The sequence below is a fragment of the Littorina saxatilis genome, linkage group LG13, assembly GCF_037325665.1.
Source record: "Littorina saxatilis isolate snail1 linkage group LG13, US_GU_Lsax_2.0, whole genome shotgun sequence".
NCBI lineage: Eukaryota > Metazoa > Mollusca > Gastropoda > Littorinimorpha > Littorinidae > Littorina > Littorina saxatilis.
The window spans coordinates 24,282,263-24,307,262 of NC_090257.1; the positions used below are offsets into that span (position 1 = coordinate 24,282,263).

Sequence of the window (25,000 nt, forward strand, 5' to 3'; positions counted from 1 at the left end):
ACAGAACCAGATCTTCAGAGACCCGAATGGAGGCATCGGTAAGATGAACGCGTGGTTTTCCGGTGAAATTGACATCGGTGACCTGCACAAGCGTACCGCACGTGCCATTGATGACAGACTGTTTGAGAGAGTGGCCCCTGGCGGCAAATCTCAGCTCTACAATCTCATCCTCGACGCACTGGAGCAAGATGACTACTGTCAGTTTGAGGTAAGTTGTGTAGGATCCCACAATTAGACATGATCAACCGACCCCCGTAGCGCAGTGGTTAGCGCATCGGGTTTGGACCGGGAGATCGTGGTTCGAATCCCATAAGGGGTGCGTGGGTTTTTTCGAGCTTCGATCGGCTCCTACCCAGAGTGGAAGTGCTAAAGTTCCAATGGGTGGCTGGGATCAAACAGCCGAGTGTCATTCACTTTACGAATGCGATTGACTCTGAAAGCGCGAAAAAAAGAAGAAAAACAAAAGACATTATCATGGAATGATACATTCATTGAAACGTTTAATTGTAAATTAACTTGTTCAAGGGATCTATTATGTTTTATGTCAGAGGTGTACGTACTATATTATCAGAAGCCATTTTTGGGAAAGATTTCTGGCGAATTCGATTCAAAGTTAAGGAACATTTGGTGTGCTGTAATTTAGATAACTTTGAAGGATTTGGTTGAACATGCTTTGTTGCTTAGCTAATTAATAACATGCATTTTTGTGATTATCTTGGAAGAGATCACATCCAAGTCATATTAAGATCATTCTTTTTTGTATTTGTTTCATTTGTCTCATAATTATTTTTCTGACTGTCCCATATCAAGATTATCGGGTCGAGGTTCTTGTAAATGTAGGTTTCGTCAAAAATTAAACGTTCCCAAAACTATAATCTTTCTTGCATTTTGATTTTTAGACTGAATTCCTTTTTTATATTTAGTCAAGTTTTGACTAAATATTTTAACATCGAGGGGGAATCGAAACGAGGGTCGTGGTGTATGTGCGTGTGTGTGTGTGTGTGTGTGTGTCTGTCTGTGTGTGTGTGTGTGTGTAGAGCGATTCAGACTAAACTACTGGACCGATCTTTATGAAATTTGACATGAGAGTTCCTGGGTATAAAATCCCCGAATGTTTTTTTCATTTTTTGGATAAATGTCTTTGATGACGTCATATCCGGCTTTTCGTGAAAGTTGAGGCGGCACTGTCACGCCCTCATTTTTCAACCAAATTGGTTGAAATTTTGGTCAAGTAATCTTCGACAAAGCCCGGACTTCGGTATTGCATTTCAGCTTGGTGGCTTAAAAATTAATTAATGACTTTGGTCATTAAAAATCTGAAAATTGTAAAAAAAAAATAAAATTATAAAACGATCCAAATTTACGTTCATCTTATTTTCCATCATTTTCTGATTCCAAAAACATATAAATATGTTATATTTGGATTAAAACCAAGCTCTGAAAATTAAATATATAAAAATTATTATCAAAATTAAATTGTCGAAATCAATTTAAAAACACTTTCATCTTATTCCTTGTCGGTTCCTGATTCCAAAAACATATAGATATGATATGTTTGGATTAAAAACACGCTCAGAAAGTTAAAACAAAGAGAGGTACAGAAAAGCGTGCTATCCTTCTTAGCGCAACTACTACCCCGCTCTTCTTGTCAATTTCACTGCCTTTGCCATGAGCGGTGGACTGACGATGCTACGAGTATACGGTCTTGCTGAAAAATGGCATTGCGTTCAGTTTCATTCTGTGAGTTCGACAGCTACTTGACTAAATATTGTATTTTCGCCTTACGCGACTTGTTGTATATTACTAAACATCTTGATTCCGAGTGTACAGCTTTAAAAGCGCATTTAAAAACAATCCAATGTACTCGTTTTTTTCATGCTTCTTCTTCTCCTTCTGCTTCGTTCATGGGCTTATAGACTCCCACGTTCACTCATATTTTTAGCACGAGTGGATTTTTACGTGTATGACCGTTTTTACCCCGCCATTTTAGCAGCCATACGCCGCTTTCGGAGGAAGCATGCTTGATATTTTCGTGTTTCCATAACCCACCGAACTCTGACGTGGATTACATGATCTTTTCCGTGCGCACTTGGTCTTGTGCTTGCGTGTACACACGAAGGGGGTTAAGTCACTAGCAGGTCAGCACATAAGTTGACCTGGGAGATCGGAAAAATCTCCACTCTTAACCCACCAGGCGGCAGCGACCGGGATTCGAACTCACGACCTCTCGATTAAGAGGCCGATGTCTTACCACCACGCCACTGCGCCCGTCTTTTCATGCGACTGTCACAATTATCACCGTCTCTGCGACATAACAGGTGCAGTTCGAGGTTGCCCACAACCACATCCACTACCTGGTGGGAGGTCGTCACCGCTACTCCATGTCCACACTGGAGTACTCCGCCTACGACCCCATCTTCTTCCTCCACCACTCCAACGTGGACAGGATCTTCGCCATATGGCAGCAGCTGCAGAAGAAGCGAGGCAAGCCCTACGACCATGCTGACTGCAGCGTCGAGCTGTTCAATCAGAACCTGCACCCCTTTGACAGAGATTCCAACCCCATTCAGTTAACCAGGACCTTCAGTCAGGCCAAAGATCTGTTCAGGTTAGTCCAGCACGCGCACGAATATTTTTCTCTGTGCAATCCATTCGTTTGACAGCAGTTCCAACCCAATTCAGCTGACCAGGACCTTCAGTCAGGCCTAAGACCTGTTTAGGTTAGTCCAGCAAGGATATTTTGTTTCTATGCTGTCCATTCGCTTGTAAGAGATCCCAACCCCATTCAACTAACCAGAACATTCAGTCAGGCCAAAGATCTGTTTAGGTTAGTCCAGCACGGATATTTTGTTTCTGTCTATGCTGTCCATTCGCTTGTTAGAGATCCCAATCCCATTCAACTAACCAGGACCTTCAGTCAGGCTAAAGATCTGTTTAGGTTAGTCCAGCACGGATATGTTGTTTTTTCTATGCTGTCCATTCGCTTGTAAGAGATCCCAACCCTATTCAGCTAATCAGAACCTTCAGCCAGGCCAAAGATCTGTCCGGGTAAGTCCTTCGCAGATATACTTTTCTGGGCAGTCCATTGGTGTTGTATTATTTTGCACCCCTTTGACAGAGATACCAACCCCATTCAGTTAACCATGTACCAGGACCTTCAGCCAGGTCAAAGATCTGTTTAGGTAAGTCCTTTGCAGACATATTTCTACCGGGCAATCTCCCTTGAATTTCCCTGTCGAAGTGACGCTGCATACTGAAAGTACTCATCTCATGATCAAGTATGGGTCACCACAGTCGACACACTGAAATATGTATTCATTATTATCATTACTATTTTTTTTAAAGTGATTATTGTGAGTGTCAACCAGTGCGACGGTGAGCCTTAAAGGGAAAATTCGGGAAGCTGTTAGCTAACCCATAATTATTTATTTTTTTAGCCACCTCCAGCTTGGCTACACATACGATGACATGTCCCTGAACGGACTGTCCCTTGATCAGCTCTACAGTCTTCTGGAGCAACGCAGGGCCCGGGAACGAGCATTCGCAGTCTTCTCTCTGCACGGCCTAGGATTCTCCGCCAACGTTAAAGTGGAGGTACGTTTAGTACAGCAAACGATTGATTGTTTTGATTATTGCTTTTTAAAAAGAAAAGTTATTTTTGTTGTGGTTGTTGTTGTGGTTGTTGTTGTTGTTTTTATTATTGCTTTTTTTTTTGTAACCGCTGCTAGTTACATGTTTGACGTTTGCAGTCTAGCTGTTGTTTGTTTGGATTATTGCTTGTCTTTTTGTCGTTTTTGATTTAGTATTTTTATTATTGCTTGGTTGTTTTAGCATTTGTTTGTGTGGAAGCGCTGTTAGTTGCATGTTTGATGCTTTTAATCTGTTGTTTGTTTTGATCATTGCCTTTTTATTTTTATTTTATTTTTTATTATTGCTTGGTTGTTTTTATCATTTATGGGGGTATTTTTTGTAAGCGCTGTTAGTTACATGTTTGATGGTTGCAGTCTTCTCTCTCCAGGGTCATGGGTACTGCGCCAATATTAGAGTGCAATGATGCCCGATCAAAGACAATCCTATAGTAGTTTTTGATTGTTTTGTTGGTTGGCTTTTTGTAGTTTGCAGTCTTCTCTCCCCACAATCTCTAATTTTCCGCCAATGCAAAAATGGAGACAGCACAGGCTTAATAACTTTACAGGAAAAACACCAACACTACACACTAGTTAACGTTTATCAACCTTCACTTTGACTTGACCCTAGGTTTGCGAAGGCAGCGACGAAGACCACAGCGACCACTCCAGACACCATTGCGAGTTTGCCGGCGATTTCTTCATCCTGGGCGGATCCAATGAAATGCCTTGGGAGTTCCATCAGCCCTATTACTTTGACGTCACAGACGCCGTAGAGCAATTAGGCCTGCCATTGGACGGGCGCTATCACGTGTCCGCTGAGGTCTTCAGCGTCAACGGAACGTCTCTGGGATCCGGCGACCTGCCTCACCCTTACGGCTCCCACAGGCCTCCTCATGGACACACTGACCGTGAGTGTGGTGGAAGCGGGGGGGGGGGGGGGGGGGGGGGGTGAGGGAAGGATGGGGAAATTAAGACTGTCACTCTCAAAGAGCGATGTGGCTTTTGAGCTTAAGTAGATACGATCGTATTAGAAAATGTGAAAAAGCTATAGGCTTTTTGGATCCGTCTTCACTCTACTGTGATGAACCTATGTGTAAACAGTATCAAATATGGAGACCCACAACGTAAACTAAGAAAGAACACAACATTGAAGGGACACGGTAAACCAACAACCAAACAACCATCGTTGTGTCCTGAGTGTTGAGGGGGGAGGGGGGAGGGGGGGGGCACATGCAATTGCTTAGCAAAACTGTAAGGATAACAACATTAATTCTTCGTGAGTGAAGTGTTTTCTTCTTCACTTACTTGATTCCCGAGGACTATTTTTTGTGTCAATCATTTTCGAAATATGCCTAAAGTAAAATATATCTAATCATCTCCCGATCCCTTCTTTATATGAGCTTGATATGGGTTTTTTTAATGTCCCTTCTGCCTATTAAGCATTTAGGGACCGGTTCAATTTTGTTTCCTTTTTTGTGGTCACCTGTTTGAATCAATTTACATCTAGATCCAAAAGTAAAGTGAAGAAAGGTCATATCTTCTTACACTTGTTACCTCAAATCTTGTTAACAATCTGGATCTCTTTCAAAAAGTTAACATCTTGTCTGAGGGTACCTCCCAGAAGCTTGATGTGTCTTTAGTGGCCGGAACCCGTGTGAGCAGTATCCCTTAGATGTCAGAGAAAAGAAGATTCATTTCTGAAGTCTGCAAATCAAGTTTTAGCTTTGTACTCTTTTTTGTATGCTATTGTATTTTTTAAAGAAGAACAACAACAACAAAAATCGTTCTATGGCCATGAGGAAAAAATTGAGTCGGCACGGAAACCGGAAACTTTATAACAAATATTTTGTTCACGCCTTATGTTCACTCTGTATTGTTATGACAATGACAATGACAATGACAATGACAATTCTTTATTTAACGAGGGTAATAGATTAAGCAGTGGTCTGCTTTTTTACATCCAGCCCTCGCCCTAACTAAATAAATGAAATAAAAATACAAGATGAAAATAGAAAATAGAAAAACTAAAATTCTAAATTGTTACAGATAACTAAAGTACATATACATATGTACACAAAATGCATTGCATTGAGGTAAATTGCGAGTTAATTGATGTGAATTTAGTGGTATAGAGCAGCTTGCACTTACTCAACATCATGCTCTAAGCCACACATTGCATTTTAAAGAAAAACAATCAAACAAGCAAGACATTGCAAAAATCATCACACATCTAAATAGTGTTGTTGCCCATACAGCCACCCCTGGCGACGGCAAGGGGCCCACCACTGTAGTCCGCAAAGACATCGCGGTGTTGACGGACGAAGAGGTGTATGCCCTTCGTCAGGCTATGGCGCGCTTCCAGAACGACACTTCCGTGGACGGGTTCCAGGCTGTGGCTGAGTTCCACGGACTTCCCGCCAAGTGCCCCCACCCCGACGCCGCTCTTCGTTACGCCTGTTGCATTCACGGCATGGCTACTTTCCCTCACTGGCACCGACTCTTCGTTGTGGAGGTGAGTGTTTCCCTGAGAACATGATTTGATTCAATTGAATTTACTCTGTTAGCCCATTGCTGGGAAATTCGGGACGCTTTATCCCAGTGGAAAGCTAGCAGTATCATACGAGTCGCGCTACCCAGGTGTATGCGTGTTCAGGTGTAATCAGCCATCTACATTTATGGCAGAATGACCGAGGTCTTTTACGTGCCACTGTGGTGGGACATGGATATCGTCTCTGAGTCTGCACATAAAGTTGGACCGTGTCCGTCCTTACCGGGATTAGATCCTGAGACCTTAGGATTGCAAGTCCAGGGCTCCACCAACTGAGCTACCCGGATGTGTTAAAGACCTGTTACATTCGCGGCATGGCTAACTTTTCTCACCGGCATTGACTTTAGTTGTAGAGGTTGAGTGTTACCCAGGGAAAATGAACTTTAAAGATGTATACTACTCGTCTTAATTACCTACGAAAGGTGAACAAAACTGAATGCTTTGGCTACAAATTTGATAGATCCTTCCACAAACATGCACAACTTGTACAGTGTAAGCTGTAAATTTGACGCGGTAACTGCTTTATGGAGTTTGGTTTTCGGGAGTGTTTGTGTTTTCAGTTCCATTACTTAGACATTACCTCATATAAAAATCTGTTTGCTGAATAAGAAGTTCGGTATACCGTACTGTAACGGGACCAAGCCTTATGCTGTCATTCCATTCCTGGCAGGTAAAACATTATTATACCTTGACTCTTATCATACCTTGACTGTTTGAATACCAGGTCGAGGACGAACTGAGAAGCCGAGGTCTTGAATTCGGCATCCCGTACTGGGACTGGACCAAGCCTAATGCTGCCATTCCGGCCCTGGCTGCGGACATCACCTACACCGACCCTCACTCTGGGGTCGAAGTTCACAACCCCTTCCATGACGCTGCTGTGGCCTTCCTCGGGGAAAGAACCACCAGAGACGTAAGAATTCTTTCTTTGTCTTTTTTTTTTTGGGGGGGGGGGGAGATGCAGACAACAACACACATTCCCCGCCCCTCCCCCCCACACACACACACTCACACACACGCACGCACACACACAACTCGAAATACCTTGGACGTTCTTTTCCAAGATTATTAACCACTCTCTTTCCTCTCTCTGTCTCTGAATGTGTCTCTGAATGTCTCTGTCTGTATGGCTATCTCTACATGTATCTCTCTCTCTCTCTCTCTCTCTCTCTCTCTCTCTCTCTCTCTCTCTCTCTTCCTCTCCTTTTATCTGCTCTAACTCTGTTCACCAATGAATATGTGCCAAACTGTTATCACTTTCTTTATGCAACCCCAATTTTTGTAGTTGTTTACTACCTTTAATTTTGTGAACACAACTCAAGAATTTTCCTTGCCATACATTTGCTTGGCTTCTACACCAGTCGCACATTTGACATTTCGACATCGTCGTGCAATTTTGGCGTAACTCGTTTTCAACAGCCTTTCAGGAGAAGGACAGAACTGATTATATTTATTATCATATATATATATATTCGTTAGATCATACATTGTCAATCGTATTTAAGAGAATATTTCTCACGGAGAATGATTTACTTAGTCTAAAACACAAAAACATCAAAATCGGCAAGAATCGAGTTACGCCAAAATTCCACAACGACATCGTTTTTTTCGTTTCTCTTTTAACGATGATTCCACAGCGCACAGTGTTAAAAAAAAGAGCATTTTCTATGGGGGTTTTCAGACGATGGTACTGGAGTTGTCAAAGAACGCAGAATTCGGAGACCACACGCCTCTGTTTGACGGCATTCTTCTGGCATTTGAGCAGACCGACTTCTGTGACTTTGAAGTCCAGTTTGAGGTCACTCACAATGCGCCTCACTTCCTGGTCGGAGGCTTCGCGCCCTATTCCTTGACCACTCTGCACTACTCTGCTTTTGACCCCATCTTCTACCTGCACCACTCCAACGTGGACCGTCTGTGGGCCATCTGGCAGAAGCTGCAGATCATTCGAGGTCTTCCTTATAAGGTCTGCATACTCCTAGCTTTATTTATTATGCTTAAGTGTGCTTGATTAAGTACTATTACGTCCGTCTATCCCTCGCCTAGATATGGAAGGCAGCGGGGTGTTCCCTATCAGGTCCAGAAACCCTCAACTATATTCAATTTCTACCTTATTGCTATCAGTGTTGGGGTATTATTATATCCATCTATGTCTCGCTTACAGACAAAATAGTGGGATCTTCCTTATAAAGTTCAATGATTCTACTATCAACGGTGCTTATAATGTGTATCGATAAGAATGGATCGATCTGCCCATGAAATGTATGAACAAGAAAGTTGGAGTATTGTATTCATTTTATTTTTAAGCAATCATTGCTTGACGTTAGTGGTATTTAGCAGACTTTTCCATATAAACCACATTATTTTTGATATTCTTCTACGGAGAGTAAACCATTTTCAAGTTTCATGTCACACGCGTCACCACGTTTGCTGAGCAGCAGCGCTATTTCTGCATTTAGTTATGAGCTTGAATAACATTTGTGTGTTTGTGGAAGATATCGAACTTTTCACCTCCTTTTTCGCCTGTGGATTTTGTGCATGTGCAATGTTCAGGAAGTTTAAATCTCCAGACAAAAAAGGATGTAAAAACCGACTTCAACTCATTTTTCGATATTTTGTCGATGTCTCAGTACTGACTTCAACTCTTTTGTTGACCTTTTTTCGATGTCTCAGTACTGTCTTCAACTCTTTGTTCTACCTTTTTTCGTTGACTCATTACACATTTATTTTTATCCTCGTTGTCCAGGCCCACTGTGCCAGCACTCAGACCCAAGAAGTCCTGAAACCTTTCGGCTTCCCTCCACCGTGGAACAACGACGAGAAGACTTTCAACAACGCTCGACCCACCAACGTGTACGACTACGAAAACGTGTTGGATTACACGTACGACACGCTCCAATTCGGTGGTATGACAGTGGACCAGCTTGAACACTACCTCGAGGAACGTCAGACGAGGGACAGAGCTTTCGTGGGAATCGCGCTGCACAACATCGGGGTGTCTGCCTGGGTTGATGTCAAGATCAACGCTCCCGGGGGTAGGATCCTCTGTCTTTTTCTCAAATTTTCGTCAGGCAAACGCCGACTAGTCTTCATTAGGATGGTAATGACAAATTAAGGAACGACGGCACGTGATGTACAGTGTATTGTCATGATGGATAAACTGTCTTTTTCTGTAAGATTTAAAGGTAAAGTCGTTCTTACGAACGCAGTTCAGCTCACTACCCCACATGAAGCGTCCAACTTAGCTGCAAAATAAAGACTTCTTTTTTCAGACCTCCAAATATCTGAGATCGTTATTTAGAAAAAGGAAAGGGCCTTGAAATAACTACAGCGGTTATGAAAAAAAGCAAGGGTCTTAAAAGGGACGAAGACTTAAATCGAGGAGTCTCTGTGGGTGGGTTACACAGTTCGTCTTCTTCGTTCGTGGGCTGACACTCCCACGTACACTCGTGTTTTTTTCACGAGTGGAATTTTACGTGTATGACCGTTTTTTACCCCGCCATTTAGGCAGCCATACGCCGTTTTCGGAGGAAGCATGCTGGGTATTTGCGTGTTTCTATAACCCACCGAACCCTGACATGGATTACAGGATCTTTTTCGTGCGCACTTGGTCTTGTGCTTGCGTGTACACACGGGGGTGTTCGGACACCGAGGAGAGTCTGCACACAAAGTTGACTCTGAGAAATAAATCTCTCGCCGAACGTGGGGACGAACTCACGCTAACAGCGGCCAACTGGATACAAATCCAGCGCGCTACCGACTGAGCTACGTCCCCGCCCGGGTTACACAGTGATTATAACTAATTATAAGGATAATAACGATAACACGATTTCATATAGTCCTGTGAGCTTCCCTCATGGAAACTCGGGCTGCTTTGTCAGTTAGGAAAGCGAGCTGCCATGCAGTACGGCGCCACCCATTGTTTTCCTGTTCACGCATGCGTGTATTCGTGGTTTCAAGCCCTGAGACTTTCGCTGTGAACTCGGGATCTTTATCGTGCGCATGCATGCACACGGGGTTGTTCGGACACCGAGGAGACTCTGCACAAAGTTGACTCTGGGAAATAAATCCCTCGCTGAACGTAGGGATGGAATCCACGCCGATACCGACAACTGGTATTGAAGCCAGCGCCTCCTAACGATTGAGCTATTTCCTCGCCCTAGCAAGTGTGTGTCTGTTTGCGTTGCAGGCGAGTCTTACCAAGTGGGCCATGTCGCCGTTCTGGGCGGAGAGAAGGAGATGGCGTGGCACTTTGACCGCCTCTTCAAGCTGGAGATCACCGACGCCCTGTCGGCCCTGGGTCTGCGCTACGACGACGACTTTGAGGTTCATCTGCACATCGTTGACGTGACGGGCAAGCAGTGGCCAGAAGACACGTTCAGCCATAGCACCATTCTGCACAGCCCCGCTCAAGGTTGGTGTTTGTCATTGCAGTGGTAGGGGGATTAACGAAAAACAAGAAAGGGGTGAAATGGCAATGCGAAAAAACTGAATACTATGGACAATAAAGGCAGAGAGATAGAAAGAGAGAGAGAGAGAGAGAGAGAGAGAGAGAGAGAGAGAGAGAGACAGACAGAGAGAGAGAGAGAGACAGACAGACAGAGAAAGAGAGAGAGACAGACAGAGAGAGAGACAGACAGACAGACAGACAGACAGACAGACAGACAGACAGACAGACAGACAAAGAGAGAGACAGAGAGAGAGTGTAACTCTCTTGTTACCTTGAACCTGTCTCACGTCGATTTCTGAACTGGCAGTTAGTTTCTGCTTTGCGCGTAACGACGTCAAAGTACCTCCAGCTTATTCCTTCTTTGTCAAAACAGTTCACGAACACGAAGGCATGACATTCGGCGACAGGGAGTACTTGCGAAGTGACGTCACTTCTCTGTCACGTGAGCAGATCCAGAACCTTCGTGACGCCATGCAGAGTCTGGAGAGCGATACCTCAATCAACGGCTACAACCAGATCGCCGCGTTCCACGGACAACCCAACTGGTGTCCCTCGCCCGATGCTGAGAAAAAGTACGCGTGCTGTGCTCACGGAATGGCAATCTTCCCGCATTGGCATCGTCTGTTGACTGTTCAGGTTAGTATACGTTTCCTTTACTCTTCAGTTTTGAAAAGCTACACTGCAGATATATTTAGTGTTGAATTAACAGACACAGAACAGAAACAGATAATGATTTCAAATTTCCAATGACAAACAGAATTACGTTACTTACAGGGTTCAAGGTTTATTCCATCAAATGGGGCTAACGTGGTGCATGGGGCTCAAACAACACCAAAAACAACAACAACAACAACAACAACAACAACAGCAACAACAACAACAACAAACAGAACACAAAATATAAAATGGTCACCATATTCATAACTATCCCCACAGGCAGAGAACGCTCTCCACGCAAACGGTCTTCAGGACGGTCTGCCCTACTGGGACTGGACACTACCTATGGAGACTCTGCCGGAGATTGTCCGAGACGAAACTTACATCCACCCCAAGACCGGCCAGTCCACGGAAAATCCTCTACACCACGCGGTGGTGGACGGACACAAAACGGTTCGTACCTTGAGGGAAGAGGAGCTCTTCGAGGCGCCCGCCTTCGGCAAACTGACCAGAATCGCTGAGAAGGTCATGCTGGCTTTCGAGCAGACCGACTTCTGCGACTTCGAGATCCAGTTCGAGATCGCCCACAACTACATCCACGCCTTGGTGGGAGGGAACGAAGAGTACTCCATGGCTTCCCTGAGATACACAGCCTACGACCCTATCTTCTACCTGCACCACTCCAACACGGATAGGATCTGGGCCATCTGGCAGCAGCTGCAGGAGTACCGGGGTCTTCCCTACAACTCTGCCAACTGCGCCATCGCGTCGCTCCGCAAGCCTCTTCAGCCTTTTGTCCAGAGCAGCGTTGTCAACCCAGACCCGGTCACTCGCGACCACGCCGTGCCTTTCGACGTGTTCAACTACGAGGACAGCTTCCACTACCACTACGACAACTTCCAGTTCAACGGTCTGTCCATCCCTCAGATTCAGCGTGAGGTGGTGCGACGACAAGCCAAGGAGAGGATCTTTGCTGGCTTCATGCTGCACGGCGTTGAACAATCCGTCCTGGTTGTCTTCGAGATCTGCAAGCCGAACGGCGACTGCAAGGAAGCTGGGGAGTTCTATCTTCTAGGTAATATTTGACGTTTTTGTTCAGAATGTTTTTGTGCTTTTATGTGTGAATATGTCAAAGTCACAACCGAAGGTGATGCAGCTCAAATGGTGCCAAGTCATGCAGTCAAGCTGGGTTTCATTTTTTTCACATACATTGTTTTGCGCTTTTGTTTTGAGTTCTATCTTCTAGGTAATATTTGACGTTTTTGTTCAAATTGTCTTTGTGTTGTTTGTTTGTGTGAATATGTCAAAATGACAACTTTACGTGATGCAGCTCTTACTTAGGTTGCCAAGTTATGCAGTCAAGCTGATTAAAAATAAAAATTTCACATACATTGTTTTGCGCTTTTATTTTGAGTTCTATCTTCCAGGTAATATTTGACGTTTTTGATCAAATTGTCTTTGTGGTGTTTGTGTGTGTGTGAATATGCCAAAGTCACAACTGTATGTAATGCAGCTCTAATGGTGCCAAATTATGCAATCAATCTGGTTTTCATTTTTTTTCACATACTTTTTTTTATAATTTTTTGGTTTTTTTAGTTCTATCTTCTAGGTAATATTTGACGTTTTTGTTCAAATTGTCTTTGTGATGTTTTTGTGTGTGAATATGTCAAAATGACAACTTTAGGTGATGCAGCTCTGATGTTGCCAAGTTATGCAGTCAAGCTGATTTTTGTTTTGTTTTTCACATACATTGTTTTGTGCTTTTATTTTGAGTTCTATCTTCTAGGTAATATTTGACGTTTTTGATTGTGGTGTTTGTGTGTGTGAATATGTCAAAATGACAACTTTAGGTGATGCAGCTCTCTGGTTACCATGCAGGCAAGCTTGTTTTCCATTTTGTTTATCACATTCTTTGTTTTGCGCTATGACTTGAAAAATGGCGAGTCGTTCGCAGTTATGCTATACTGACTGGTGTTTCCTTCCATTTTCCCTTTTGTATAGCCATAACAAATGCTTTTAATGTGTTGTATTTCTGAAGTCTGATTTTGAAAGTAACTCATTTTAGTTGACCAGGTTTGTCACCTAAGCCTAAGCTTTCGCTTTGTATCGTTTTGATAGGGGACGAGTATGAACTTCACTAGATGTCCAAAAACAAAAAGACTGCCAACGTTTCAAAATTCAGAAGAAGAAAAAAGCAAGCAACGTTTTAGGAACGTTTAGTTGTGACAAAACAAAACGTTACTTCTCTATCAATCAATCAATCAATATCAATACTTCTCTACAGCTGAAGCAGCCTAGCCATGCCAGCTGAGTTCGTCACACAATTGAAAAATGAGTCTGTGCATCATTATTTCAGGCGACGAGTACGAATTGCCATGGAGCTACGATCGCCTCTTCAAGTACGAGATCACGGACCAGCTGCACGAGTTTGACCTGCAGCACGGTGACAACTATGACATACATTACGTCGTGTATGACCTTGCTGGGTCCTCGCTGGGAGATGACCTCTTTGGCAGTTCCACCACCGTCTACAGTGCTGGTAAAGGCTTGTTTGTGTTGTGCACATCTCGCTTAACGCTTTACCTTTATTTTGCATTATTTTAGTTTTTGTGTGGTTTTGTTTGCTCCGGGTCGGAATTTTGTTGTTTGTTTTAACGTCTGTTGGTTTTGGTCGGATTTGTTTTGCCTTCAGACATCTTCCACATTCATATTTCATGCGATCTTTTTCGTGTCTGTTTGCCCCCTCCTCTCTGATGGCGGCTTTCATTGTGTATGTTTGCTTTTTATATTTAGTCAAGATTTGACTAAATGTTTTAACATAGAGGGGGGAATCGAGACGAGGGTCGTGGTGTATGTGTGTCTGTGTGTGTGTCTGTGTGTGTGTGTGTGTGTGTGTAGAGCGATTCAGACTAAACTACTGGTCCGATCTTTATGAAATTTGACATGAGAGTTCCTGGGAATGATATCCCCGGATGTGTTTTTCTTTTTTTCGAGAAATGTCTTTGATGACGTCATATCCGGCTTTTTGTAAAAGTTGAGGCGGCACTGTCACACCCTCATTTTTCAACCAAATTGATTGAAATTTTGGCCAAACAATCTTCGACAAAGGCCGGACTTTGGTATTGCATTTCAGTTTGGTGGCTTAAAAATTAATTAATGACTTTGGTCATTAAAAATCTGAAAATTGTAAAAAAAATTTTTTTATAAAACGATCCAAATTTACGTTCATCTTATTCTTCATCATTTTCTGATTCCAAAAACATATAAATATGTTATATTTGGATTAAAAATAAGCTCTGAAAATTAAAAATATAAAAATTATGATCAAAATTAAATTTCCGAAATCGTTTTAAAAACTATTTCATCTTATTCCTTGTCGGTTCCTGATTCCAAAAACATATAGATATGATATGTTTGGATTAAAAACACGCTCAGAAAGTTAAAACGAAGAGAGGTACAGTAAAGCGTGCTATGAAGCACAGCGCAACCGCTACCGCGCCAAACAGGCTCGTCACTTTCACTGCCTTTTGCACTAGCGGCGGACTACGTTCAGTTTCATTTTGTGAGTTCCACAGCTTGACTAAATGTAGTAATTTCGCCTTACGCGACTTGTTTGTTACTGTATCCGTCTCTCTCGGGTTTCAGCCCCTCGTTGGCCATTTCTCTCCCTCCCGAATTTTGTTTTCTTATACCCAACTCTCCAACCTTTTATCTGTATTTATTCTTCTTTTTTATCGTATCTCTTTATATCTTCTCCAGCTCTGTCTAATTCCTTCATCTCTCTGTCTTGTGCCATATTTCACAACAGTGGGTGCAAAACCGTGTATTAATCTTATTTCCCCCTCAAAAACACAGGACGGTTTGAACCTAAAATCTACATGATTAAATCTACATCAGAACACTAAGGAAATGATAAAATACACGTGTGTGTGTGTGTGTGTGTGTGTGTGTGTGTGTGTGTGTGTGTGTGTGTGTTTTGAAGGTAACCAAGACGGCAACGCCTACAGACAGGAGGTGCAGGCGTCATCGCACGTGCGACGTAACATCGACGACCTGACCGAGGGGGAGGCAGAGAGTCTTAGAGCGGCTCTGCTCCACATGGAAGAGGATGGAAGCTTCGAGGCCATCGCCAGGTCAGTTGTTGTTGTTTTTAGTCAGGTGATGACTATGAGTTGCTGGTGTCCTTGTAGTACAAATACATATAGTAGTAGTAGTCGTAGTCGTAGTAGTAGTAGTAGTAGTAGTCGTAGTAGTAGTAGTATTAGTCGTAGTAGTCGTAGAAGTAGTAGTCGTAGTAGTAGTAGTAGTCGTAGTCGTGGTAGTAGTAGTAGTCGTAGTAGTGGTAGTGGTAGTAGTAGTAGTAGTAGCAGCAGTGGCAGCACCACCACCACCACCACCAGCAACAGCAACAGCAGCAGCAGAAGTTGTAGTAGTAGTAGCAGCAGTAGTAGTAGTAGCAGTTGTATTAGTAGTAGGAGTGGTGTTGGTGGTGTTGGTGTTGGTGTTGGTGCTCTTGTATTGAAGAGTAGTAGGAGTACTACCTTTGCAGCAGGAGTTGAAGTAGTATCAGTTTTAGCAATGTTTGTAGTATCAATTGTTGTTTTTGTTTTTGTTATTGTTGTAGTCCTCGTCATCAACGAAAAGTAATACGTTTACAGAAGAATAGGTCTGAGAATTTGCTGAAGACATAGTCAACGCTTTAACACCTAAGACAATACACCTGACCAGTATTCTATCATTGCACATAGATTCAGCTGGTACCTAAAGCTATGCAGAACATTAAAAACAAACCTTTTTTTCAACACAGGTTCCATGGCTTCCCCGGACTGTGCGAACTGAACGGAGAGAAGAAGGCTTGTTGCGTGCACGGGTCCCCCACCTTCCCTCACTGGCACAGACTGTACGTGGAACAGGTGGAGAACGCCTTGTTGTCCCATGGCTCAGCGGTCTCCGTGCCCTACTGGGACTGGACCCAGCCTATCAGGAAACTGCCCGAGCTCATCGATGCTCCCACTTACTTCAACTCCCGCAGCCACACCAAGGATACAAACCCTTTCTTCAGGTTTGTAATGGTGATGCCTGCCGGTCGGTTGGGAGACTGTGCATGTTCTTTCTTTCTTTATTTGGTGTTTAACGTCGTTTTCAACCGTTCAAGGTTATATCGCGACGGCTGTGCATGTTGAAGATTGTTTGTTTGATGTCATTAGTTGAACAGATGTTGTTTCTTGACTGTGGAAGGAAATATTGGCACTCTTCGTCCAGCTATGACCGTGTTCTTGTGTTGTCTGCCTGCTTGTCTGTCTGTCTGTCATTAGTTCTGTGTGGCTGTCTGCTTGTCTATCTGGCCGTCTTTCTGTCTGTCTGTCTGTCTCTGTCTGTCTCTCTGTCTGTCTGTCTGTCTGTCATTAGTTCTGTGTGGCTGTCTGCTTGTCTATCTGGCCGTCTTTCTGTCTGTCTGTCTGTCTCTGTCTGTCTCTCTGTGCCCGTTTTTATAGAAAAATCATTGACAAGATTTTTGTATCTCTTCGCAGAGGGAAGATCAGTGACACCGACAAGTACACCACCCGCGATCCTCGCCCTGACCTGTTCAACAACAACTACTTCCTGGACAACGTTCTGCTTGCCTTGGAGCAGACGTCCTTCTGCGACTTTGAGGTGCAGTTCGAGATCGTGCACAACGCTCTTCACTCCTGGCTGGGAGGCCGTGGCAAGTTCTCCATGAGCGGCCTGGACTACTCGGCCTTCGACCCCGTGTTCTTCCTCCACCACGCCAACACGGACAGGATCTGGGCCATCTGGCAGGCGCTGCAGAGGTACGAATAGTTTTATCTATTTCTGGTACAGTAGAACCACCATTTTAAGACCTCCAAAATCTAAACAAAATTATACTAATACCAAAAAAACATGTTCGCCGCATAGTTCCTAATCGTGTACAAAAACATAAAAATTATCCTAATCTTTGTAAAAAATCTAATACTGACATGCAAGCAAAACATTTCAGTTTGTATCAAATAAAAAATAAATAAACATGTACACTTAGAAACACGCCTTTCACTCTCTCCCACAATTCAACAGTTGTTCTTTTACCACAGGCACCGCGGTCTGTCGTTCGAGGAGTCCGACTGTGCGCTGAACCTGATGAGGAAACCCCTGCACCCGTTTGACGACAAGACGCAGAACGAGTTCGACCTAACCAACCACTACAGTCGGCCTGCCGATCTTTTTGACTACAGCGGCCACCTGGACTACCACTACGACAACCTCAAGTTCAACTCCTGGACCGTTCCGCAGCTTGATGAGGTCTTGAAGCAGCAGAGGTAAAACTGATGTTCCTCTTCTTCTTCTCCGTTCATGGGCTAAAACTCCCACGTTCACTCATGTTTTAGCACGAGTGGATTTTTACGTGTATGACCGTTTTTACCCCGCCATTTAAGCAGCCATACGCCGCTTTCGGAGGAAGCATGCTGGGTATTTTCGTGTTTCCATAACCCACCGATCTCTGACGTGGATTACATGATCTTTTCTGTGCGCACTTGGTCCTGTGCTTGCATGTACACACGAAGGGGGATAAGGCACTTGCACGTCTGCACATAATTGACCTGGGAGATCGGAAAAATCTCCACCCTTAAGTTAACCCACCAGGCGGCAGCGGCCGGAATTTGAACTCACGACCTTCCGATTAGGAGGCCGATGAATTACCACTAGGCCACTGCGCCTGTCAGCCTGATGTTAACGTGGGCAATGACAACTTCACGAAGGTCGCTTCACGAAGGGTTGTAAGAGTATTTTTGATAAAAAAAGACCTCGAAATCTAATTCAAGAAGCTCACTACACGAAGCTTTGTTACTGACGTATTTGCGACGTCTACTTTGGGCCCAATGAAGGGCAGCCTTTAAGCCTCGAATTTACTGGCAAAGTCGACAACGCGAAGTCTACTTGACGAAGCTCACTGCGTGAAGCTTTGGCACTAAATTGCCGCTTAAAAAGAGTTTGCGAAGTCCTCGCGAAGTCCACTTCGAGCTCAATTAAAGCCACAGCTTTAGCCTTGAACACATGGTTTGTGAATCGTCCTTAAAGGCATAGTCCTGATCGTGAACATTTTTTTAACATTTTTCTAAAGATTTTTTTATGCTCTATCCAGTGGTGAAAACCGTTTTAGAAAAGAGCGAAAACTGTTTGAGTTATACGCCTGTGACTAAGGTGACCCTCACACTATTACCAGACACTCCCCAGACTTATATTAAGTTTAGCGCAGAACCGCGCGAGGTGACATGCGACTCATTTCGTGGTGGAGGCTCATATTTCTGCTCACTGTCTCAGGTCTGCCTAGACTGTCTTTTACTTGGGATAAGGCTATCCTCCACTGAGCCTAGACACACAACAGAAATCCATACCCTGGATGCTTTCTCTTCTCATGTCAAAACCTGAGCAAATCCGAGATACTAGTACACGTTCCACGAAAGCAAAACCTTGATTTTGAGGTGTGAATTAAAGACTTGAGCTTTTTAGAACCTTTTTCGTTTTTACTGTTTTTTTAATTTTTTAATTTTTAGGTTTTTTTTTATTTGGTGTTTTACGTCGTTTTCAACCACGAAGGTTATATCGCGACGGCGTTTTTACTGTGATTGATCTAAATGTAAGTAATTTATGACACGTAACCAACATGTAAACTGAGAAACAAAACAAAAAAGGAATAGGTCTCGTATGGCCAAATACCGTGAAGGGATGTTCAAAAACGAGCAACCAGCCAACCACCTGTTATCGATTTCCTAATGACTTTTGTGACTGCAACTATCCTGTCTACACTGTCATGCCATCTTCGTCCTTCTTCTATACCTATGTCGACGTGCACGTGTTTTGATTTGTCTTTACATGATGCCAACCACCAACCTTTCGTGTTTTTATTCAAAACTTTGCAGTACAAAACATCACCTAGGTTACTTTATTTTAGACATGCATTTTCTTCGGTTTTCTGATAAGTTGTACACAGTTTGGGCTTTTTGTTGCTGTTGTAGATCACGTGACCGATTGTTCGCCGGTTTCCTGTTGCACAACATCGGGACGTCAGCGGACGTGGAGATCGATGTCTGCGTTGCCACTGGCAACGGTGCTCAGAGCTGTAACCATCCGGCCGGCAAGTTCGCCCTGCTCGGAGGAGAATACGAGATGCCCTTTACCTTTGACAGACTCTACAAGTGAGGATTTATTTAATGTATTTCATATATATAGCTTACAATCAACTGTATTATTTAACATGGAGAAATTGCAGTTGGTGGTACATGTAACATAAAGACAAAGGAAACACAACAGCATTAGCATTGTATTTAAATGTATGTACTAAATAATAACATTGTCCTCAACAAAACACCTCTCTGCATACAAAACTCTCGCTGTTAAGATGTAAGACAAATATGTAAAAGAGTCAGACACAGAAATTCCATTCAATTCCACTTAGAAATCCCAAACTACAGTAACGTAAAGAGAAGCAATTTTATTTTCTTAGTGAGAAAACCCAAGCTCATAATCATATAGATGAGGATACTAGCTGTGTCGAAAATAAAGCGGTTTTGTAGACATGCAGACAAGAACATTACTGCTCAGTAAAACTGCAGACAAGAAAATTGCTGCTAAAGTTGCAGACAAGAAAATTGCTGCTAAAGTTGCAGACAAGAAAATGGCTGCTAAAATAGCAGACAAGAAAATGGCTGCTAAAATAGCAGACAAGAAAATGGCTGCTAAAATTGCAGACAAGAAAATGGCTGCTAAAATTGCAGACAAGAAAATGGCTGCTAAAATTGCAGACAAGAAAATGGCTGCTAAAGTTGCAGACAAGAAAATTGCTGCTAAAATTGCAGACAAGAAAATTGCTGCTAAAATTGCAGACAAGAAAATGGCTTCTACTGCTGTTGGTCGCTATTATAGAATTCATGTCGAGGAAGACCTGTGCGGCTGTCAATCACGTTGTTTTAAGTCTTCTCCCATTAATGTTATTTTTGCCCTTACTCTGATAGCTAGAGATCAAGACTCGGAAGTATGATTATTCGCTATAAAAAAAATATATAACTGCGTAACGTTGAATGTAAACAGCTGTCAATCACGTTGTTTTAAGTCTTCTTCCATTAATGTAATTGTTGCCCTTACTCTGATAAAGATCAAGACTCGGAAGTATGGTTATTCGCTATACAAAAAATATGAAAAAATGCGTAACGTTGAATGTGAACAGAATAAAATGCGTTTTTTAATGGACGGCCATTAAAGGTAGAGATACGTTCCGTGTTTTCATCTCTCGAATCTCTCGAATCTTACGTTTGATGCTTCGAGTACTGGTTAGTTTTATGAGTTCTTTTCAACACCGAAGTTTGTGTAGCTTGAACAGATAGCAGGAGGGGCATAGTGGTGGGAGCGTTTGCCCCACCCGCTGGCTGGGCGAATACAAATGCTCGATTTTTCCAAGCGCTTTCCAGTCCACCCATCTGAAAAAGGGTACCTGGCCTTATTCAGGACCGGCGAAGGCGAAGGCAGCGATGGAGAGGAGATGGGCACCGCTCTCATAAAGCTAGCCATAGAGAAGTTGAGATATCTAACATGTCGCTTCCCTACGACCAAACATGGTTATGGAACTACCTGTGCATCAACCTTATTTTCAGGTTCGACATCTCCGACACAGTGAGGAAGCTAGGTCTTCGCCTGGACAGTGCAGCGGACTTTGACCTGGAGATCAAGATCAAGTCTTACAACGGATCGTACATCGATTCCAACCTGCTTGGTCGTCCCTCAATCATTTTCATGCCTGGAGAAGGTAGGGTATTTGGTGGTATTTTCAGTGTCCTCTAGCTCTCCCTTCTTTCTCTCTTTGTCAGCGCTCCCTGTTAATGTGTGTGTGTGTGTGTGTGTGTGTGTGTGTGTGTGTGTGTGTGTGTGTGCGTGTGCGTGTGTGTGTATGTGTGTGTATGTGTGTGTGTATGTGCGTGTGTATGTGTGTGTGTGTGTGTGTGTGTGTGTGTGTGTGTGTGTGTGTGTGTGTGTGTGTGTGTGACCCATGTGAAAGAATGAGCAGTCCAAAAAGCGTACTGGATAGCCTTGGTAAATTAGTTTCAGGACATGGAAAGTCTGAATCAAATGAAACAAGAATCTAAATCTAGCGAGCAAAAAGCAACCACAAAGCAACATTGTAAAGCTTATTTGATCCTGAAAACAATGTCTATGTAAGATGCTTCGCCAACAAGTATGTAAGATCTATGGCAGTAACAATTATCATGTACGTGGCAAGAACAGTACTGTTAAACTGAAAACTTCACTCCTCACAAGGCAAACACCAGGACGAGCATGGCCACAGCGAGAGACGCCTGGTCAGAAAAGACGCCTGGGCTATCAGCCCCGCCGAACGCCGCTCTCTCGTCATCGCTCTCCGCAACCTACAGGCCGACGATTCTGCTGACGGGTTCCAATCCCTGGCCGCTTTTCACGCTGTGCCCCCTCTGTGCCCCAGCCCCGAGGCTTCTGAGCGGTTCGCGTGCTGCGTGCATGGACAGGCCACGTTCCCCCAGTGGCACAGATTGTACACTGTCCAGTTTGAGGATGCCCTGAGAAGACACGGCGCTCTGGTTGGAATTCCATACCTCAACAGCTTGGAACCTTTGCCGTAAGAAAGCCTTTTTTAATTTTTTTTTTTAATAATTAATCGTTCCAATAAACTATAATTCTAGATTGTGTTTAATGTTTTGAGTAAGAAGGCTTGGTTTTATTACTTCTATTTCACTATCTTATAAGAATTGACTGTTTTATTCAGTACTGTCATTGTTAAAACTTGGCCTGTTCTTTTATTGAAGAAGGATTTGGTTTATAACTGCTATTTCACTATCTTATCAGAATTGACTGTTTTATTCAGTGCTGTCATTGTTAAAACTTGGTCTGTTCTTTTATTGAAGAAGGATTTGGTTTATAACTGCTATTTCACTATCTTATCAGAATTGACTGTTTTATTCAGTGCTGTCATTGTTAAAACTTGGTCTGTTCTTTTATTAAAGAAGGATTGGGGTTATTACTTCTATTTCCCTATCTTAAAAGAATAGACCGTTTAATTCAGTACTGTTATTGCTAAAACTTACATTACTTTTTTTGCCAGCATAAGAACGCGGAGCTAACAGCAGAATTTGCTTCGGCTATTGACTTTAGAAATAAAAGTCTATTGTTTGCTTTGCCATTACTGTCAAGTGCGATATGATTCGTATCGTATTCTACAACGTGTTTAATATTTACGTTTCTCACAGCGCGTATTACTGAACCAACCATCTTCTGCAAAAGAACCATTCAGCATGTAGTGTTTACCTGAACTAAAAGGTATCAACGACTAAATGCTCTTCTTCTCGGAACAGTAAAGGTTTCTTTCAGTAGCTAACTCTGGAGAATAAATCCCACAAACCCAATTAAAATCCAACTGTTAGACATTGACATAGGCATAGACATAGACAACTTTTTTTTTCAAGAAGAGAAATGCAGGGGTGGTGTTTACATATATCAGCATCAGACAACATACAACATAACACGTAACAACACGAAACAGTAACATTCCTTGCACGCACATCAAAAATACTAACAACAAACATTGCAAGTTGAGAGTCGGAACTACGAAGAAGGCCAGCCTGCCTAAATTAACTATATCTCTTCTCTTTGCCCTCACCAGCATGCTTCCAGTCCTGATGTCGGACGAAACATGGTACGACCCTCTCTTCAATTCGGACATCCCCAACCCATGGGCCGGCGCGGACATTGAGTTCAAAGGGGCCAAAGTTGCGCGCGACGTCCAGAGTGACCGCCTAGCCAAGAAGGGACCCCACGGTTACGATACCTGGTCCTGGAAACAGTATCTGTATGCCTTGGAACAGGAGGACTACTGCGACTTTGAGGTGGGTCTGGACGTGTTCTACTTTGAGGGAAAAAGTAATAGTGTTACCATGGTTATGATATCTGGTCCTGGAAACGGTATCTGTATGCCTTGGAACAGGAAAACTACTGCGACTTTGAGGTGGGTCTGGACGTGTTCTACTTTGAGGGGAAAAGTAATAGTGTTACCATGGTTATGATATCTGGTCCTGGAAACGGTATCTGTATGCCTTGGAACAGGAAAACTACTGCGACTTTGAGGTGGGTCTGGACGTGTTCTACTTTGAGGGAAAAAGTAATAGTGTTACCATGGTTATGATATCTGGTCCTGGAAACGGTATCTGTATGCCTTGGAACAGGAAAACTACTGCGACTTTGAGGTGGGTCTGGACGTGTTCTACTTTGAGGGGAAAAGTAATAGTGTTACCATGGTTATGATATCTGGTCCTGGAAACGGTATCTGTATGCCTTGGAACAGGAAAACTACTGCGACTTTGAGGTGGGTCTGGACGTGTTCTACTTTGAGGGGAAAAGTAATAGTGTTACCATGGTTATGATATCTGGTCCTGGAAACGGTATCTGTATGCCTTGGAACAGGAAAACTACTGCGACTTTGAGGTGGGTCTGGACGTGTTCTACTTTGAGGGGAAAAGTAATAGTGTTACCATGGTTATGATATCTGGTCCTGGAAACGGTATCTGTATCCCTTGGAACAGGAAAACTACTGCGACTTTGAGGTGGGTCTGGACGTGTTCTACTTTGAGGGGAAAAGTAATAGTGTTACCATGGTTATGATATCTGGTCCTGGAAACGGTATCTGTATGCCTTGGAACAGGAAAACTACTGCGACTTTGAGGTGGGTCTGGACGTGTTCTACTTTGAGGGGAAAAGTAATAGTGTTACCATGGTTATGATATCTGGTCCTGGAAACGGTATCTGTATGCCTTGGAACAGGAAAACTACTGCGACTTTGAGGTGGGTCTTGAAGTGTTCTACTTTGAGGGGAAAAGAATAGTGTTACCATGGTTATGATATCTGGTCCTGGAAACGGTATCTGTATGCCTTGGAACAGGAAAACTACTGCGACTTTGAGGTAGGTCTTGAAGTGTTCTACTTTGAGGGGAAAAGTAATAGTGTTACCATGGTTATGATATCTGGTCCTGGAAACAGTATCTGTATGCCTTGGAACAGGAAAACTACTGCGACTTTGAGGTGGGTCTGGACGTGTTCTACTTTGAGGGGAAAAGTAATAGTGTTACCATGGTTATGATATCTGGTCCTGGAAACGGTATCTGTATCCCTTGGAACAGGAAAACTACTGCGACTTTGAGGTAGGTCTGGACGTGTTCTACTTTGAGGGGAAAAGTAATAGTGTTACCATGGTTATGATATCTGGTCCTGGAAACGGTATCTGAATGCCTTGGAACAGGAAAACTTGAAGTGTTCTACTTTGAGGGAAAAAGTAATAGTGTTACCATGGTTATGATATCTGGTCCTGGAAACGGTATTTGTATGCCTTGGAACAGGAAAACTACTGCGACTTTGAGGTTGGTCTTGAAGTGTTCTATAATGTGAGGGGAAAAGTAATAGTGTTACCATGGTTATGATATCTGGTCCTGGAAACGGTATCTGTATGCCTTGGAACAGGAAAACTACTGCGACTTTGAGGTGGGTCTGGACGTGTTCTACTTTGAGGGGAAAAGTAATAGTGTTACCATGGTTATGATATCTGGTCCTGGAAACGGTATCTGTATGCCTTGGAACAGGAAAACTACTGCGACTTTGAGGTAGGTCTTGAAGTGTTCTAATGTGAGGGAAAAGTGAGAGGGATAC

General features: G+C 43.2%; 1 protein-coding gene across 3 annotated transcripts in view; it reads left to right on the top strand.

Moving 5' to 3' along the window:
* The window catches only part of LOC138945333 (hemocyanin 2-like), a 55,142-nt gene that overhangs the window by 4,056 nt on the left and 26,086 nt on the right, over positions 1-25,000 (top strand). For 2 of the 3 annotated variants that reach the window (XM_070316758.1, XM_070316759.1), the window contains 20 exons: positions 5-208; positions 2,319-2,608; positions 3,438-3,594; positions 4,258-4,537; positions 5,885-6,141; positions 6,902-7,090; positions 7,859-8,143; positions 8,924-9,212; positions 10,367-10,591; positions 11,001-11,263; positions 11,564-12,359; positions 13,641-13,823; positions 15,267-15,417; positions 16,092-16,346; positions 16,816-17,097; positions 17,377-17,601; positions 19,300-19,479; positions 20,932-21,083; positions 21,593-21,926; positions 22,968-23,190. In XM_070316758.1, the coding sequence (XP_070172859.1) occupies positions 5-208; positions 2,319-2,608; positions 3,438-3,594; positions 4,258-4,537; positions 5,885-6,141; positions 6,902-7,090; positions 7,859-8,143; positions 8,924-9,212; positions 10,367-10,591; positions 11,001-11,263; positions 11,564-12,359; positions 13,641-13,823; positions 15,267-15,417; positions 16,092-16,346; positions 16,816-17,097; positions 17,377-17,601; positions 19,300-19,479; positions 20,932-21,083; positions 21,593-21,926; positions 22,968-23,190 (5,220 nt within the window). Of the gene's footprint in view, positions 1-4; positions 209-2,318; positions 2,609-3,153; positions 3,183-3,437; positions 3,595-4,257; positions 4,538-5,884; positions 6,142-6,901; positions 7,091-7,858; positions 8,144-8,923; positions 9,213-10,366; positions 10,592-11,000; positions 11,264-11,563; positions 12,360-13,640; positions 13,824-15,266; positions 15,418-16,091; positions 16,347-16,815; positions 17,098-17,376; positions 17,602-19,299; positions 19,480-20,931; positions 21,084-21,592; positions 21,927-22,967; positions 23,191-25,000 lie in introns of those variants that run through there. The other variant, XM_070316760.1, reaches the window with a different exon arrangement.